The 14,183-nt window shown below is 38.4% G+C and overlaps 1 protein-coding gene across 1 annotated transcript; it reads left to right on the top strand.

The window, feature by feature from the left end:
• Window positions 1-429: 429 nt before the first annotated feature.
• On the top strand, window positions 430-3,620 carry LOC129363654 (homeodomain-interacting protein kinase 2-like). Its single transcript, XM_055035881.1, has 4 exons — window positions 430-1,750; window positions 1,847-1,960; window positions 2,971-3,084; window positions 3,172-3,620. The coding sequence occupies exons 1-4, from the start codon at window positions 550-552 to the stop codon at window positions 3,522-3,524; spliced, it is 1,782 nt and encodes a 593-aa protein (XP_054891856.1). The 5' UTR covers window positions 430-549; the 3' UTR covers window positions 3,525-3,620.
• The last annotated feature ends 10,563 nt before the right edge of the window (window positions 3,621-14,183 follow it).

Raw genomic sequence — 14,183 nt, 5'->3', positions numbered from 1 at the left:
ACGAAAGTCGAATATGGGCTTTGAACCGGATCAGACATTTCAATTTGACCATTTAGATACAAAATGACAATTAAAAAACACACCATCCTGCAGCTGGTACACCATCATTTAGACATGAAGTGTTTTTCAATAATCCTGACCCAAACAGGAACTCACTGCTGTACAATGTTCCCACTGTTAACGGCCTGCAAATTGAACAATTATTTATTTGCCCGATATTATTAGAGCACGGGCAGGCTACCAATTAAGCAAATGGTTGATAATTGTTACGTCCCAATCTTTCCCTTTGGATCATTTCCCACACATATATGATTACTTGTTTCTAATAAAACGTATTCACATGATTTTCTGATCGTGAGAATTGTGGGCGTGGCTTCTGTCGACGTTCCGTCAGCAGGAACGCAACGAAGCAACCCGTCAACTTCATTCTATCGCTTGTGACAGGATGACATTCCATGTTCTCTTCCACACTTGCTTCAGAAGAGCCAACTCAAGACTTGCACTTTGCTTTTGACATTCAACCCAGAGATAGCGAATTTGAAGAATATCATGGAAGAAGAGATAAAGCTCAATATTAAACTCGAGAAATATGTGGTTCTTCAAGGTAAGCTATCAGTGTACCACACTGAAGGGTTCCTGGGTGAGGGCTCCTACGGGACAGTGGTCAAGTGCACCAAGCTTGACAACGAAGAGCTTGTGGCCGTGAAGGTTTTGCGCAAAGACTGCTTCAAAGAAGGAAAAAAAGAGGCAAAAATACTGAGGAAAATCCTACAACTCGACCCTGACAAAAACAACTTGCTGAAGTTCATTGAAAGCTTCAAATATAAAGGCTACCTCTGTTTGGCCTTTGAAATTCTGGATGTGAGTGTCTTTGACTTTATAAAGAGCAGAGGTTTTGAACCGCTCAGTCTTTCTGAAATCAGAGTAATTGCTCAACAGTTGCTTGCAGCTTTGAATGCTTTGAAAAGCGCAGGTCTGGTTCATGCTGACATTAAGCCAGACAACATCATGTTTGTCAATCATAGGTCTCAGCCTTTGAAAGTGAAATTGATTGACTTTGGGTTGGCTGTGAAAGTATCCAAATTGTGGTTTGTGGGCACTGTTCAAGCCATTGGTTACCGGGCCCCCGAAGTCATCTTGGGTCTAAAAATGAATGAAAGCGTCGACATGTGGTCTCTGGGTTGCAGTTTGGCCTACATGTACCTTGGTTACAACCTCTATCCTACACACTGTGTATATGAAGTCATTAGGGCTATCGTCCAGATTCATGGTCAACCCCCAGATGATGTGTTGAAAGATGGCATGGATGTGCAACACTTCTTCACTAAACTCAGTGACTCTTCTCACTGTAAGTTCAGACTGAATACACCAGCTGAATATACAAACGCAACAGGGTATGGAACGCAATTTAAAAGCGGCATTTACAACCGCCTACGCAACCTTGATGACCTGCTGAAAACCCGCCCAAGGCCTATAAACCCAATGGAGCGTGAAGATTCCCTTGGATTTATTAGCCTGCTAAAACGAATGCTGTTGGTAGATCCAGATGCCCGGATCGTCCCAGGAGACGCTCTTGGTCATCGTTTCATAACTATGACAAATTTATCAGTGGGGAGAGATAACTCCTATGGAGGATCAGCTTTGAAAATGATGACTGACTGCAAAAATCCTGAGTTTGCAGTAAACCATTATGTCACTTCAAGTGAAGAAGCTGAAAGAGCAATGGAAGATGCAGTCGAAAGACAGCCAGGTGAAGCTATAGATTCTGTTCTCATAGTTAGAACAAAAATCCCATCACCAGACATTGCAACCCCTTTAATCAAAGATTACAAACCCTCTTTTTCAGGAAGAGAACAGCCAAGAAAGACCTTAATGAAAGTAAGACCCTGTTTTAGAGCTCAGCAAGGAGTTGCTGACCAGCCAGACACTGCAGCCAGTGGAAGTAATGATGAACCCTCAGGTGAAGATGCACATTCCACTTTTAATAACTCTGCACCAGCACAGCATACTTAATTACACCAATAGAGTCATAATAGCAAAACAATAGGTTGACTACCTTGGACAACTATGGAAAAATAAACTTGTTTCAAATGGTTTAGAAAGCGTAATTAGAAATACTAACTATAATGTAATTTAAGTGATAAAGCATGATGTCGCTCACAGCACAACGCATAGAATTAGACTGAATAGATCTGCTCTTATGGATTGGGCACATTGACCTGAGTGAAGCTGCCCCCCACTCACCTTCTTCAAATCAGAAGAAATTGGTATCAAATGTTTGTGCTAATTTTTTGCTGATTTGTGCAGCAAAAAGTTTCATTTGTGCTGCTATCATTTTAAAGATATTAAGAAATGTTTCCAGAGGTCAGGGAAGGTCAACCAGCTCTCCCCATCTTCTTCCAATCAGACAAAACTGGTGTCAATCAAGTCGACTACGTTTTGTATTGGCTCGTGCATCCAACAATTGTTTGTGCTGCTTTGGCTTTGAAGGTATTAATAAAAGTTTAAAGGTCATAAGGTCAACCAGCCTCCTCTTTTCATAAAATCAAAATGGCCTTTAAACTTTCATTAATATCTTCAAAGCCAAAGCAGCACAAACAATAATATTTGCTGCACAAATCAGCACAAACATACTTGAGTTGATTGACACCAGTTTGAAGAAGGGTGGGGCGTCTGGCTAAACTTTTATGACGTCTGAAAAGATTTTTTAATGTCTTTAAGATGATAGCAGCACAAACAACACAAACATTTGACACTAATTTTGCTTCTAAAATTGAAGAAGGAAAGGGCAAGAGGCAACTTCACTCAGGTGGCACATTGTCACAATACAAAATCCAGAAGTTTTTTTCAATATCAGGATCAATACAGATATTACCGGGTCAGTGCATCTCGACCTAAAACCGTTGAGAATATACATACCTCAAATGCTAAAGTCACTTCCAGTACCAATGATAAACCTTCTTTTTCCAGATAAGGAACAGATGGGGAGGACCTTCATCAAAGTAAGGCCTTATTGTTTTGCTTACCAAGAATCAGCTGAGACTATCATTAAAACTTCAGGCAAGGGTAAATTTATACCCCCAGGTAAGACCTTATCTCCAAAACCCTGGAGTATTTTTTTTTCTTTTGCTTCAAGTTTAAAAACAACTTCTTGCATTTCATTTGATCCAGCCTTTGGACACAGAAGTGGGCAGAAGGGGTCTGAGTCAAAAGTCTCTCGAAAAGCTCTGAAAAATATAGAGTGGAAAGAAAGGACCATTATCAAAGTAAAGCCATATTCTGCTGCTGATCAAGAAAGAAAAGACAGAGCTGACACGAAAGATGCTTTGTCAGGAAAAGTCATGTTCACTGATATGGAAACTTCCAAGAAATGCTCTGCTGCAGAGAGAGAAGACATTTTCTGCATAGAACGGAACCCCTCTAATTTTGTAGAAGTCAAAGCTGGCAAGACATCAGGAAAGAAGACCTGGAACTTCTTCTCTTGGTTGATCAAATTCATCTCATGCAACAAAAAATGTGATTGAAACAGTGCACAGAACTCCACAGTCTCCTGGGCGTTGCCTAAAGGCTCCAAAGATCAAGAATTGTGTATCTCTGAGCATAATAAAACCTTAATTCCATTCAACGTAAATACAAAGATGTGGTCCTTGTCCTTCCTTTATCACAAATGGTACATAAGTAAAGGTTGAACATGTTGTGTCTTTTCAACAGTGAATACAAACAGTACTGTGAATTTCTGACCATGTAGAAGTGTGCAAAACTGAATATTTTGGTATTGATCCAATACCAACACCAATACATTTTATTTAGGTTTTAACATATCACTAAACCTGTGGACCCTTAGGTGTTTTTGTAGTTTTTCCTTTGAATTATTTTAGTTCAAACATAAGACAGAATTTTAACAAAATTTGTAGGTTCCTGGGGTTCATTATTTTTTCTAATTAAAGTTAAAAATAATTCACAATAATGTTAGATACTCTTGGTTAATTATAGCAAATGCTTGGCACAACTAGATGCTATTACTTCTTCTTATTTAAACATACAAGGTTGGTTTGGATATATTTTTCTTCATAATAAACTAAATAATGATTTCATATGTGTAAGTGAAAATCTTAATATTTTTTCAAGTAGCCTCTGATCAATAACAACTGGAACATAAATCAATCTTCTGGTTTACAACTTTTCATTCTCTTTATTTTGCCAGTCTAATATTTTTATTTGTTTTTCTGTGTTAATTTTTTTCTTTTATCAGGTGAAGCTCTTTGAGTGCTGTACAAAAAAACCTGACTTGACATTTATATTAAAGTCAATATGCTGCCTGACTGTCTAGGAGTATGCCTCCCTCTTGTGGCTAGTTTGGGAAGCTGCAACAATACATTAAGTTAGTCCAGTTGTTTTAGTTTTCTTCTCAATGTCTTGTACTCTTTGCTGGGTTGCTGGTAATCGGTGTGATTATCACATTGTTTTACCGTGCAACCAGAATAAAGCAAAAACAAAACAAACACAAAATTTGAGGATATTTTAAAAGGTTTTATTTATTGTCTGTTGCATTTTCCATGTGCAGTGTAAATTATTTACAACTTGATCACCACTTGTTGAAACAAATGTATTGTTTTCCATAAAAACAATACTAGCATGCACACTGTTTGCCTAATTGTGCTAAAACACATCAATTCATGGGGACAATGACAAACTATAGGATTATTTGTGTGTGTATTACTGAAGGCAGATTGTACATTTTTAATTTATGAAATTAAGACAATAAATCAATTATAAATGACATCATATTCCTTATATGAAACAGAAGCACATAATGTGCAAAATGCCTTAGGTTATATGTGAGGCAATATGTAGTTGCTGTGGAAGGTTTTTCATGAGGGAAATCAAAGCAGTCCTACAGGAAATTGAGGAACAGGGCTCCATTTTTTGCTTTGCAGTCATCAGGCTGAAACGACCGTCAGAAAAAGAGACGTAGAGCTGCCTTCATACGATACCAGAGACATTTCACTACGAAGACAGTGGCTGATGAGAATCTCCAGGGACTGAACTGCGTCATCACCACTCATTACTACTTCAATCAAAGAAAGGAATTACTCCTAAATTAAGCCGAGCCCTTTGAGTTTACAGCATTAAATGTGTGCTGGTACATACCTGTAAGGTCTGAGTGAGTGAAGGGCCAGTGTGACTGGTTTTGAATCACACCAATAAACACCCCGAGGGTCCTGCAATGACAACTTATTTGGAACCCTTACAGCTGCTGGCCTTTCTAATTAATCACAGTGGTTTGTATTGAGTCGAGGAGAGGAGGTTTTGGAGAGAGAGAATAGGAGCGAGCAGGCATCCATCCCTCCAGACTGTTAAACACTGTGAACTCAGTGAACCAAAACTGCAGGAGTTACAGAAGAGAGGGTTGTGCAAATGTGTACGCAGTTACCAATTATTACTTTCAATATTTCTGCTGCTGTCGCCTTGACTTCCACAGTATTACTTTTGTGGCTTTTTCTTTTTACATAGCGCAACTTTTCGAGAATTTGTACTGACTTTTTCATTGCCATTGGTACTTCAATAGAGAGAAATGTGGCAGAGCACTTCAAGGGACATTTAAAAATATTTATTCACAATGTGCTGTTCACTTAGAGAAAGAGGTTGAATAAAAGCATTGGAAACATGGGTGCTTGCCTCTTTATTTTTTTTAAAACATTTGATCAAGTTACAAATACAAACACCAATGGGTTTATTTGGATTTTACTCATGCATCTGGATTTCTTGCCCATTACACTGTAGAACCACATTTCACAGCATTTATAGCTTCAAGTCTTTTGGGTATAACCAAAACAGACATTATTGCTTATTCTTCTACAGATTGGAAAGAAAGCATACCTTTCAAGTTCTAACACAGATTCTAAATTGGGCTTAGGTCTGAACTTTGACTAGGCCATTTTGACACATGTATCTAAATTATTCCACTGTAGCTCTGATTATATGTTTCATGCTGAAAGGTAACCCTCCAGCCCAATTTAAAGTCAACGACTATTTGAAATCCACTTAGTTTAGAATAGCCACAAATATTGACGTTTGCTTTTCAACTAAATTAGTCGTTTCTCCAAAGGAATCTGGTGATCTCTGAGACTCACAGGAATTTAATCTGTCAGATGTTACGTTTGTGACGTCGAGCAAAGAACACTGTTGTTGTTGGGATTAATGAAAACTGAAAATATTCAATGAGTCCTACAAAGAAATGTATTCAACTGTCTGGGAGCAAATTGAGTGTATGATATATCTGCTAGGTTGCTTTGCCCTGTTCAACAGATTGCAACCAAAACATGATGGATGGGCTGTCAGCAAATTCCAATTTGCATCCCGTGATTGTAAAACCTAATTACTGCCTGGAGGAGAGGCAACGAGGAGCTGGAAATCTCCTGCTATAGCCAGTCATAACCAGTTCATGTGCAATCTTATGTGTGGTTTCCAGACATCCTGACATCTGTCCCTCAATGACACTCTGCAGTCAAAGCTTTCTGTGCTTAATGAGAAAAATTAGGGCAACCTGGTGCCTTTTCTTCTCCTCTTTATACGTCACACTTGATACCCAAAACTCTCCATCTCACTGTCTGTTCATACCTTGTACCTCTGCCTCTTTGCAAGTGCTCACTTTTTTCATCTCTCTTTGTAGTTGCAAAAGGGAGTTCAGCTGACAGCTGGTCCCACAAGAAAAAAAAGATCTCCTTCAGAGTCATCCCAGTGTGAAACAGAAAAGTTTTTATTGACAGTAGTGATTTTGTTAGATGATAGGAGTTGATTTTGGTACCTGAATTCTGTCTGGGGGGAGTAAATGGCTAAAAGGAAACTCCCTGGAGAGTAATAAAGGGCACTTTAGGATGAGGTCAAAGACATAATCAGTACTCCAGTGATTGAATACATTACTTTTCAAAAGCATTCATATTACTTGAACTTTATATCTTCTCGTGTAACTACACAGACATATTTTCATGTTTTTTGTGTGACATCAAATGAAGTTAGATTTTCACACTTTTGTAAAAATCTAAATTTTGAGGAAAAATTGGTTTCAGTCCCTTCACTTTGTTAATCTAAAATAAAGTCTTGTGCAAGAAAAATGGCCTTGGAAGTCACTTACAGTGCCTATACAAAAAATAAATAAATAAATAAATAAATTACTGCGACATGCTGACGCTATCTGGCCGGACCTCTGTTGAAATTAAGTCAGTCACTTTAAAAGAGGTGAATATTTGTGCAATCAATTATCTTATGTTACATTTTTTTAAATCTAATTTTCATTATTTCAGATAAATCAGGTTTCACTTTGATATCAAAGATTTGTTATTGCTATTTTTTTGTACAAAATCTCAAATGTTACAATAAAAGCATCCAAGCGGTTGAATACTTTTAAAGGAACTGTAAATATTAAAGAGAGGCCACATGGATGTGGTTTGTTCTCAGTATAAATCAAGTTGTTCTGTGAAGGACTCAGATTTGACAGAGAACATTAATGAACAAACAGCATCATGAAGGAGCATTCTGCAGACAGGTCAGGGAGAAGGTTGTAGATCTGTGTAAAAAGAAGGATGAGGTTATAAAACAATATAATCTGACTGTTCAATCCATCTCCAAGAAAATTGTATCATATGTTACAGATGCAACTGTACCAAGGAAAGGATGTTCATGGAAACGGACAGATTATGAAAGGAGAACATTAAATCAGAGAGCCAGACAAGAGTCACATAGTAGCTCTGGAGGGTCTGCACTGATCCATGTCTCAGGTGGAAGGATTTACCTATGGGATTATTAGTTGTGAACTCCATTGCTGGTCCTCCTTTTTTGGAGGAGAGGCAAGATAAAAGCCATTAGAAGTCTTTTCGCGACAAGTCATGTAAGGACACAAGTAAATAAATGTGTTAAACAACTTTCAGAATAATTTATCATTTTTATTAAACTCACAGACATGTTCGTTGTGTTGATCCGTCACATGAAAGCTGAATGAAGGGGTGTGAGTACTTTCCTGTATTCTGCTGCAGAGGAGGAACTTCATTTACTGCTTTAAATAATGAATACACAGTTTTGTAATTTAAGAGGTAAGGAGAAGAACGATGGAGTATAATAAAATCTAATCTAAAGCTCAGCATCACCCTAAATTCATTTTTGTGTTATCAATTTGAGCTTCATGTATATTTCATGAGTAATTTTCTTCTGCAGGAGCTCTTAAGGTATACTGTGTCATTTCTTTTCCAAGCATGCTCATCTGATACAGTCAGAGAAACACTTGTTAGACACTGTGTTGAGCCAGCAGGTAATTCTTACAGTGAGAAAATCACCCAGCATCAATGACAGCAAGATGATCAGGAAATAGGATTTTATTCCCTGTGGAAATTATACACTGACATGCAAGTGCCATCAATCTCTTTATGAACTCCTTTCCAATTAAACATCCTTCTGCATGTATGCTTTAGGTTGCCTGTTTGCTTCCGCCAGCAATCTGCGAGTCTCTTTTGCTCAACCATCCTGTTCATCAAGCTTTGCAATTAAATTTGCAATATTTAATCAGTGTTTTTCACAACATTAAATTACAGCGAGTCAACATTGCCAGCGCATCCCGTCCAAAAACACTTTCATCTGTTACAAATTCGACAAGATCTGATTGAATTACAAAGCATGAGGGGAAACACTCAAAAGCCCTGGTTATCGGGTTTGAAAAATAAAAAAAAAAGACTGAAGCCGATCAGCAAAATCTTGTTGCCTGGTGTTGTTTCCAAGCTTCATCACATTTGCAGTTTGTCTCTGAGCGTCTGGGACTTTGATGAATCGCTGTCGCGGCCTTGTGTTCTCGCATTCTGATTTACTGCTTGAATTATAATTAAATGGGGAGATGTTTGAAAGTTGCTGCAGGATGAGAAGCCAAACTTTAAAACATAAAGAAGGAGGAATTAAAGGTGAAAGCGGGTGTGCAGGGGTGATGTGGCCCTTATTCGCTGGGCCTTTTGTGTTTTACAATAAGGAGAACAATGATGGATCACAGTAAAGACAGGGGAATGGATGGGGTGTCAACATCCTGTAGTTCCCGTCACTTCATAACTCCCTCAGGAAGGCCTGGATGCTTCTGTGGCTATAAATCACAGCTTTACTGTTAGATCGCTGGACTCACGCAATAAAACCTTGACTTGATTGTCTTGAACCAACAGGCAAAAGGATCAGATCTGCCTCTTTTGTGTGGATTCGAAAAAGATTATTTTATTGTAGTTTGTAGAGTAAAATACACATAATTACATGCACTGCAAGTAAACACGTTTTTCACTGTCTTAGATTAAAATTAAATGAAACTTTTCTTGTTCCAGGTCAGTCGGGAAAATTCAGAAACTGAGTCAGATTTGTAGGCCATCTTGCTCATGCACACATTTTTATCCATGCCCACATGTTTTTTAAAGGGTCTAAATCTTGATATTACTGCAATTAAGCCAGTTCATTAAAAAAAATAGTATGATGCTCAGGACTGTTGTTTATTTGGAAGACCCTTTGGGGCCCAAGTTTTAAGCATCTTGCAATGTTTCCTCAGTATTTCCACATAATGATCTTTCCCATTTATACCATAAACATGATGCTGCCACCTCTTTGCTTCACAGTTGGGATGACATCATCAGACTTGCAATCTCTTCCCTTTTTTCCACAAAACCAAACATTATCGCCCAGGTTTTTTCTAAAGTTTTCTATGGCATGGTAATTGTGGCAATTTAAACAAATTAATGAAAAATATCTGAAAAGATCATGTCCTGAGCCTTCAGTAAATAAAAATATTTTGAATCATCTTAGCTGGTCGAGTCTGATTTAATGCCAGAACAGTTAAAAAAAAGTTATTTTTCATGCTGTGTATCCATAGGTCTGTTTTCAACTGTACTGTTTGACAAATAAATCAACCCACCAAGCTGCAGAGCTTTGTTGATTTCCAGTGTTTAAACAAATCCTTCATGATGCAAACAGGCTGTTCAGGTGCAAATGCTTATCATCATGTGTGTCATCTTCACAGGTGATCCTTTGTTTCTGCTTAGAATTGCAGTGTGTTTGATGCCCTGATGCTCGAATGAAGCGCCACTCCAACATCAAGGTGATGTGGTTTGGCCAGATGAAAGGAGAGGGAACTGCGTCGCTCGTAATACACTAAACAGGCCGGCTTTCACGGTCAAAAGCAGGGCAGCTGCAGCAGGGATCTGTGTTGCATGAAAAGGAGGATTAGCATGGATTCATGATTCTCCACCGCGGTAAAAACAGAGCCATATGAAACTTGACTGTAAATGAGAGAGATGCAGCAAGTTTGTTTGTAGATACAAAACACAAGTAACAGGTAAACCCTCCTGCTAGGGTAGATTAACGAAATAAACGCACAATTTTGCAGGTTTTATTTATTAGTATTTGGATTATGGTCTATAACAGCTTGACACTTCGCTAAACACATTGGAGGGGTTTGAATTCCCTGTATGATGTTTTATCAGGCTTTGACTCCTGGCGGTGTCTCCAGTTGCAAATTGGCGTCAGGAGAGGAGTCAGGTGAGGTGGGATTCAAAGACCATGGCGGCAGATGATTACATGGATAGATGAACATATGCCAGAACAGGTGGACCACCTGCAAAATAAGTGCATAAATTTCAATCCATAGATGTCCAAAACACAATATTTGTGAATTATTACGTTTTATTTTGGACATGATAATGAAAATTTCTTTATCAACTTTGGGAATGACAGTGATGTACAACACATTATCAGGTCTGGAAGATCTCAAACATTTTTAAGCTCTGTGAAACTTTTGTTTAAGTTACGTGGGAAAAATTTGATAAATAGAATAAACACCCAAATCTTTGACAACTGGCATAGCGCTTTCTGCGTAGCATGCTAACAGCAACAATCGTTGTCATGCTTACTTTTATTCTTCTTATGATTAAAAGATGCATGCAGGGATACAATTCTTATCATACATCAGCAGAAGATGTATGATACAGTACATATGTACAGAATGTACAAAATATTTTAGTTATATTTGTTTTTCCAACAGATTCACCTCCAGCAGTGCATGCAATAAGTAAAGAGGTCTGGTCATGTGACCATTTATACTAGTTAAATTAAATGAATGCTGCTTAGAGTAACTACCTTTTATTTTATTTCTAAATTTAAATGAGCTGCCCAAAGCCAAACTAACAATTTTAGAGCTTCAAACAACCATTGTTGCCAGTGGGATTAAATGGGTTTTCAGAGAGATCTACAGTGATTTCTCTGAAAGAGGTTGATGTTGAAGGAAAGGTTTTGGCCTAGGAGTATTTAAAAGAATAATCTGAGTAAATGTAACTAGTTTCTGTCTATCTCAGCTCATACATCAGGGATCTGATGGTTCAAGCTGTTCCCAACAGAGCATTTTGTTCTCACCAGTAAATCACAAGTTTACTGGTGATTTCTAAAGCTTTCAGAAAAAGAATAGAGGGGCAGATCTTTCAGTCTTTAGTCTTCTTTCCTGTGGAACCAGCTTCCAGTTTTAGTCGATGAGGCCTCTATGTTTAAGACTAGCCATAAAAGCTTGCCTTTTGATAAAACTTATAGTTTGAGTGGCTTGGCTAATCTGTATGTAGCTAGGCTGCCACAAGCCAAGGTTGCTTAAGGACATCGCTGAGGTTGCTTAAGACATCGCTGAGGTTGCTTAAGACATCGCTGAGGTTGCTTAAGGACATCGCTGAGGTTGCTTGAGGACATCCTGGAACCAAAAATGGGAACATTAAAATCTCTATAACAGTTTGGTTTGGTCTGTTAGGGCCCTTCAATTGAGAATAACACGACTTTTTCCTGTTCTCTAAGATAATCACTTACTTTATTTCTTTCCCCAGTGAATTGTTCATGAAGCTGCCTGGAACGATACAGCATGTTTTGCCTGAGTCACTTCCTCGCTGAAAGCAGGATGAACCTCTCTGAAGAGAAACATTACCCCAGATTGTCATTTTGTCGCCCTCAAAGCGTAATTTCCCACCTGCGGCAGACACAGTCAGAGTGAGGGCTCAGGTGTGACATGCAGTGACTGTAATTTTGCAGATTACTGATGTGGATGATGTGCAAGGAACTGCCTCAGAAATCTGTTTCAATATTTTGGCAAGGAAGCGTGAGTCACATTATTGCAGGTCGTCGCAAGCGGAAAGGCTCCATTTTTGCATCTTACTTGATTTATAGTCATCATTCTTTTTTTATATCAAACTCAAGGCCTGCACACACAAAAAATCTTATGGTTATTGCTCAATAAGGAAGATTACTTGAGTATTTCAGAGAGTGAGCCGGGAGCAATCGCAGGCACAGACACCTACTGTACATCACAGACAAAATGTAATACAGCGCTTCAACATCGCTGCAATAAAGATAGCCTCTGAGAAGAAAAATATATCAAAAGAAAACATCCAGAGATGCTCAAAAGCTGCTCAAGATGAAATCTAAACAGAAACAGTTTTGCTGTATTTAAACTGCATGTTCTAACATTTTTATGAGTGTCCTTGATCTTCCATTAGCTAATTGTGGATCAAGCTTTTTTTTCTTTTTGGGGTGAAGTATTATTGAGGTTAAGTGGATGTGTTTATTCACTTTATACAAACCTGCCAACCTCTTCCTCTGAGTACTATCCTGTAGTAAAAACTGCAAAAAGAAAATGACTTTGCTCAGCATATGAATAATGTTGATCAGCGCTTTAATTGAATCACTAAATCATGACAGAAATCTCCCCTGTTAGACCTCACCGTCTGCTCCTGGTGGTAAAAGTTCACTGTAAAACTTCCATTACGTACATTTCTGAGTAGAATGTAGCAGCTGTGACATTTGCTCAGTCCTTTGCTTTGTCAATGGCATCATTTCTTCTGAATTATCCACGTTATCATTTCTGTCAGAAGCTCTGAGGACTTCAGCATTAGGCATTAGGTGGTCTCATTAAAATTTCACTCTCATTTTTTCATCTCAAACTGCTTAAGTTATACATTTTTGGGGACTTTTTAAGGCTTTTAAAAAAATGTTTAAGCCTAAGATGGAACTGAAAACTAAAAGTCTCTTGTCCACAAGTGCAGATGTTTTTTGTTTCTTTCAAGTACTTGTTTTGGGAAGATATCAACATCCAGATGGCTGACAAGAACTCAATCATAGATCAGCCTGAAGAACACGAAACAGATCGTAAACAAAACTCTGAATGTGGAGACGGATTTTACCCCTATCATTGTTTTTCTTTCCCCTGTTTCACTTCTGTTAATTTTACAGTTTCATAAAAACTTGCCAGAATATTAGAAATGATGCTTACTTTCTTTCTAACTAAAAATAACAACAACTGAAATTGATCACACAGCTAACAGTTTTAGAAAAATGTTGTATTTCTGACAAAACAGCATTTCTATGAGGAAGTAAAGTGCAAGTTTACTTTCCATTGATCTGTGTTGCACCAGCTGGTCTGAGTGTGAGACATGTGGTACATTCTGGGCAGAACAGACCCTTTAACCCCAGGATAGCACATTGTTGCACTGGAACAACAACTGAGAACACACACACTCACACCTTGGACTGGGCTGCTGGAGTACATGTGAGCAGATGCAAACTCTATGCACAGAGACAACGGCTGGAAAAATGCATGTTGTAACCTGGTCAGGAGTTTGTATGTTCTCTCTGTGCATGACACTCAATGCAGTCTAAAATCATGCATTTTAGATTACCAAGCTTAATAAGAATGATTCTGATGTGGAGTGAGAGGATGTAAACTATACATGAAGGACATTTTATCTGCATATTAGGCTTGCGCTCAGCTTAAATATATCCATATCATTATGACTTCACTGAAATATTTACAGTCTTTGATTTGAATAATAACAAACAAACAGCAACCTGGCCCATGTGTCTAATGGTCTTTCCATGAGCCTGAGGTGTACAGGAATTGATGAATTAAGAAACATTTGCTCGTGCACTCATGCACGTGCGCTCTCGTACGTGCAATCAGTAGCAAACCCCATCACAGTGCGTTCAGGCAGCCCCATCAATCTTTATTACTGCAGCTGCACACCAGACATAAAGCACAGACACACACATGAAGCCACATATTCCTCGATTTTCTCCCCGTCTCATTCTCTCTTTTCTCCTTGTTGCTCTCCTCACAGAAGCAAGAGCCTCTCCCGGTTTGGAGT

This window comes from Poeciliopsis prolifica, unplaced genomic scaffold (assembly GCF_027474105.1).
Source record: "Poeciliopsis prolifica strain line A6 unplaced genomic scaffold, Auburn_PproV2 SCAFFOLD010, whole genome shotgun sequence".
NCBI classification, from domain to species: Eukaryota; Metazoa; Chordata; class Actinopteri; order Cyprinodontiformes; family Poeciliidae; genus Poeciliopsis; species Poeciliopsis prolifica.
This window is presented reverse-complemented; position numbering and strand designations above follow the sequence as displayed.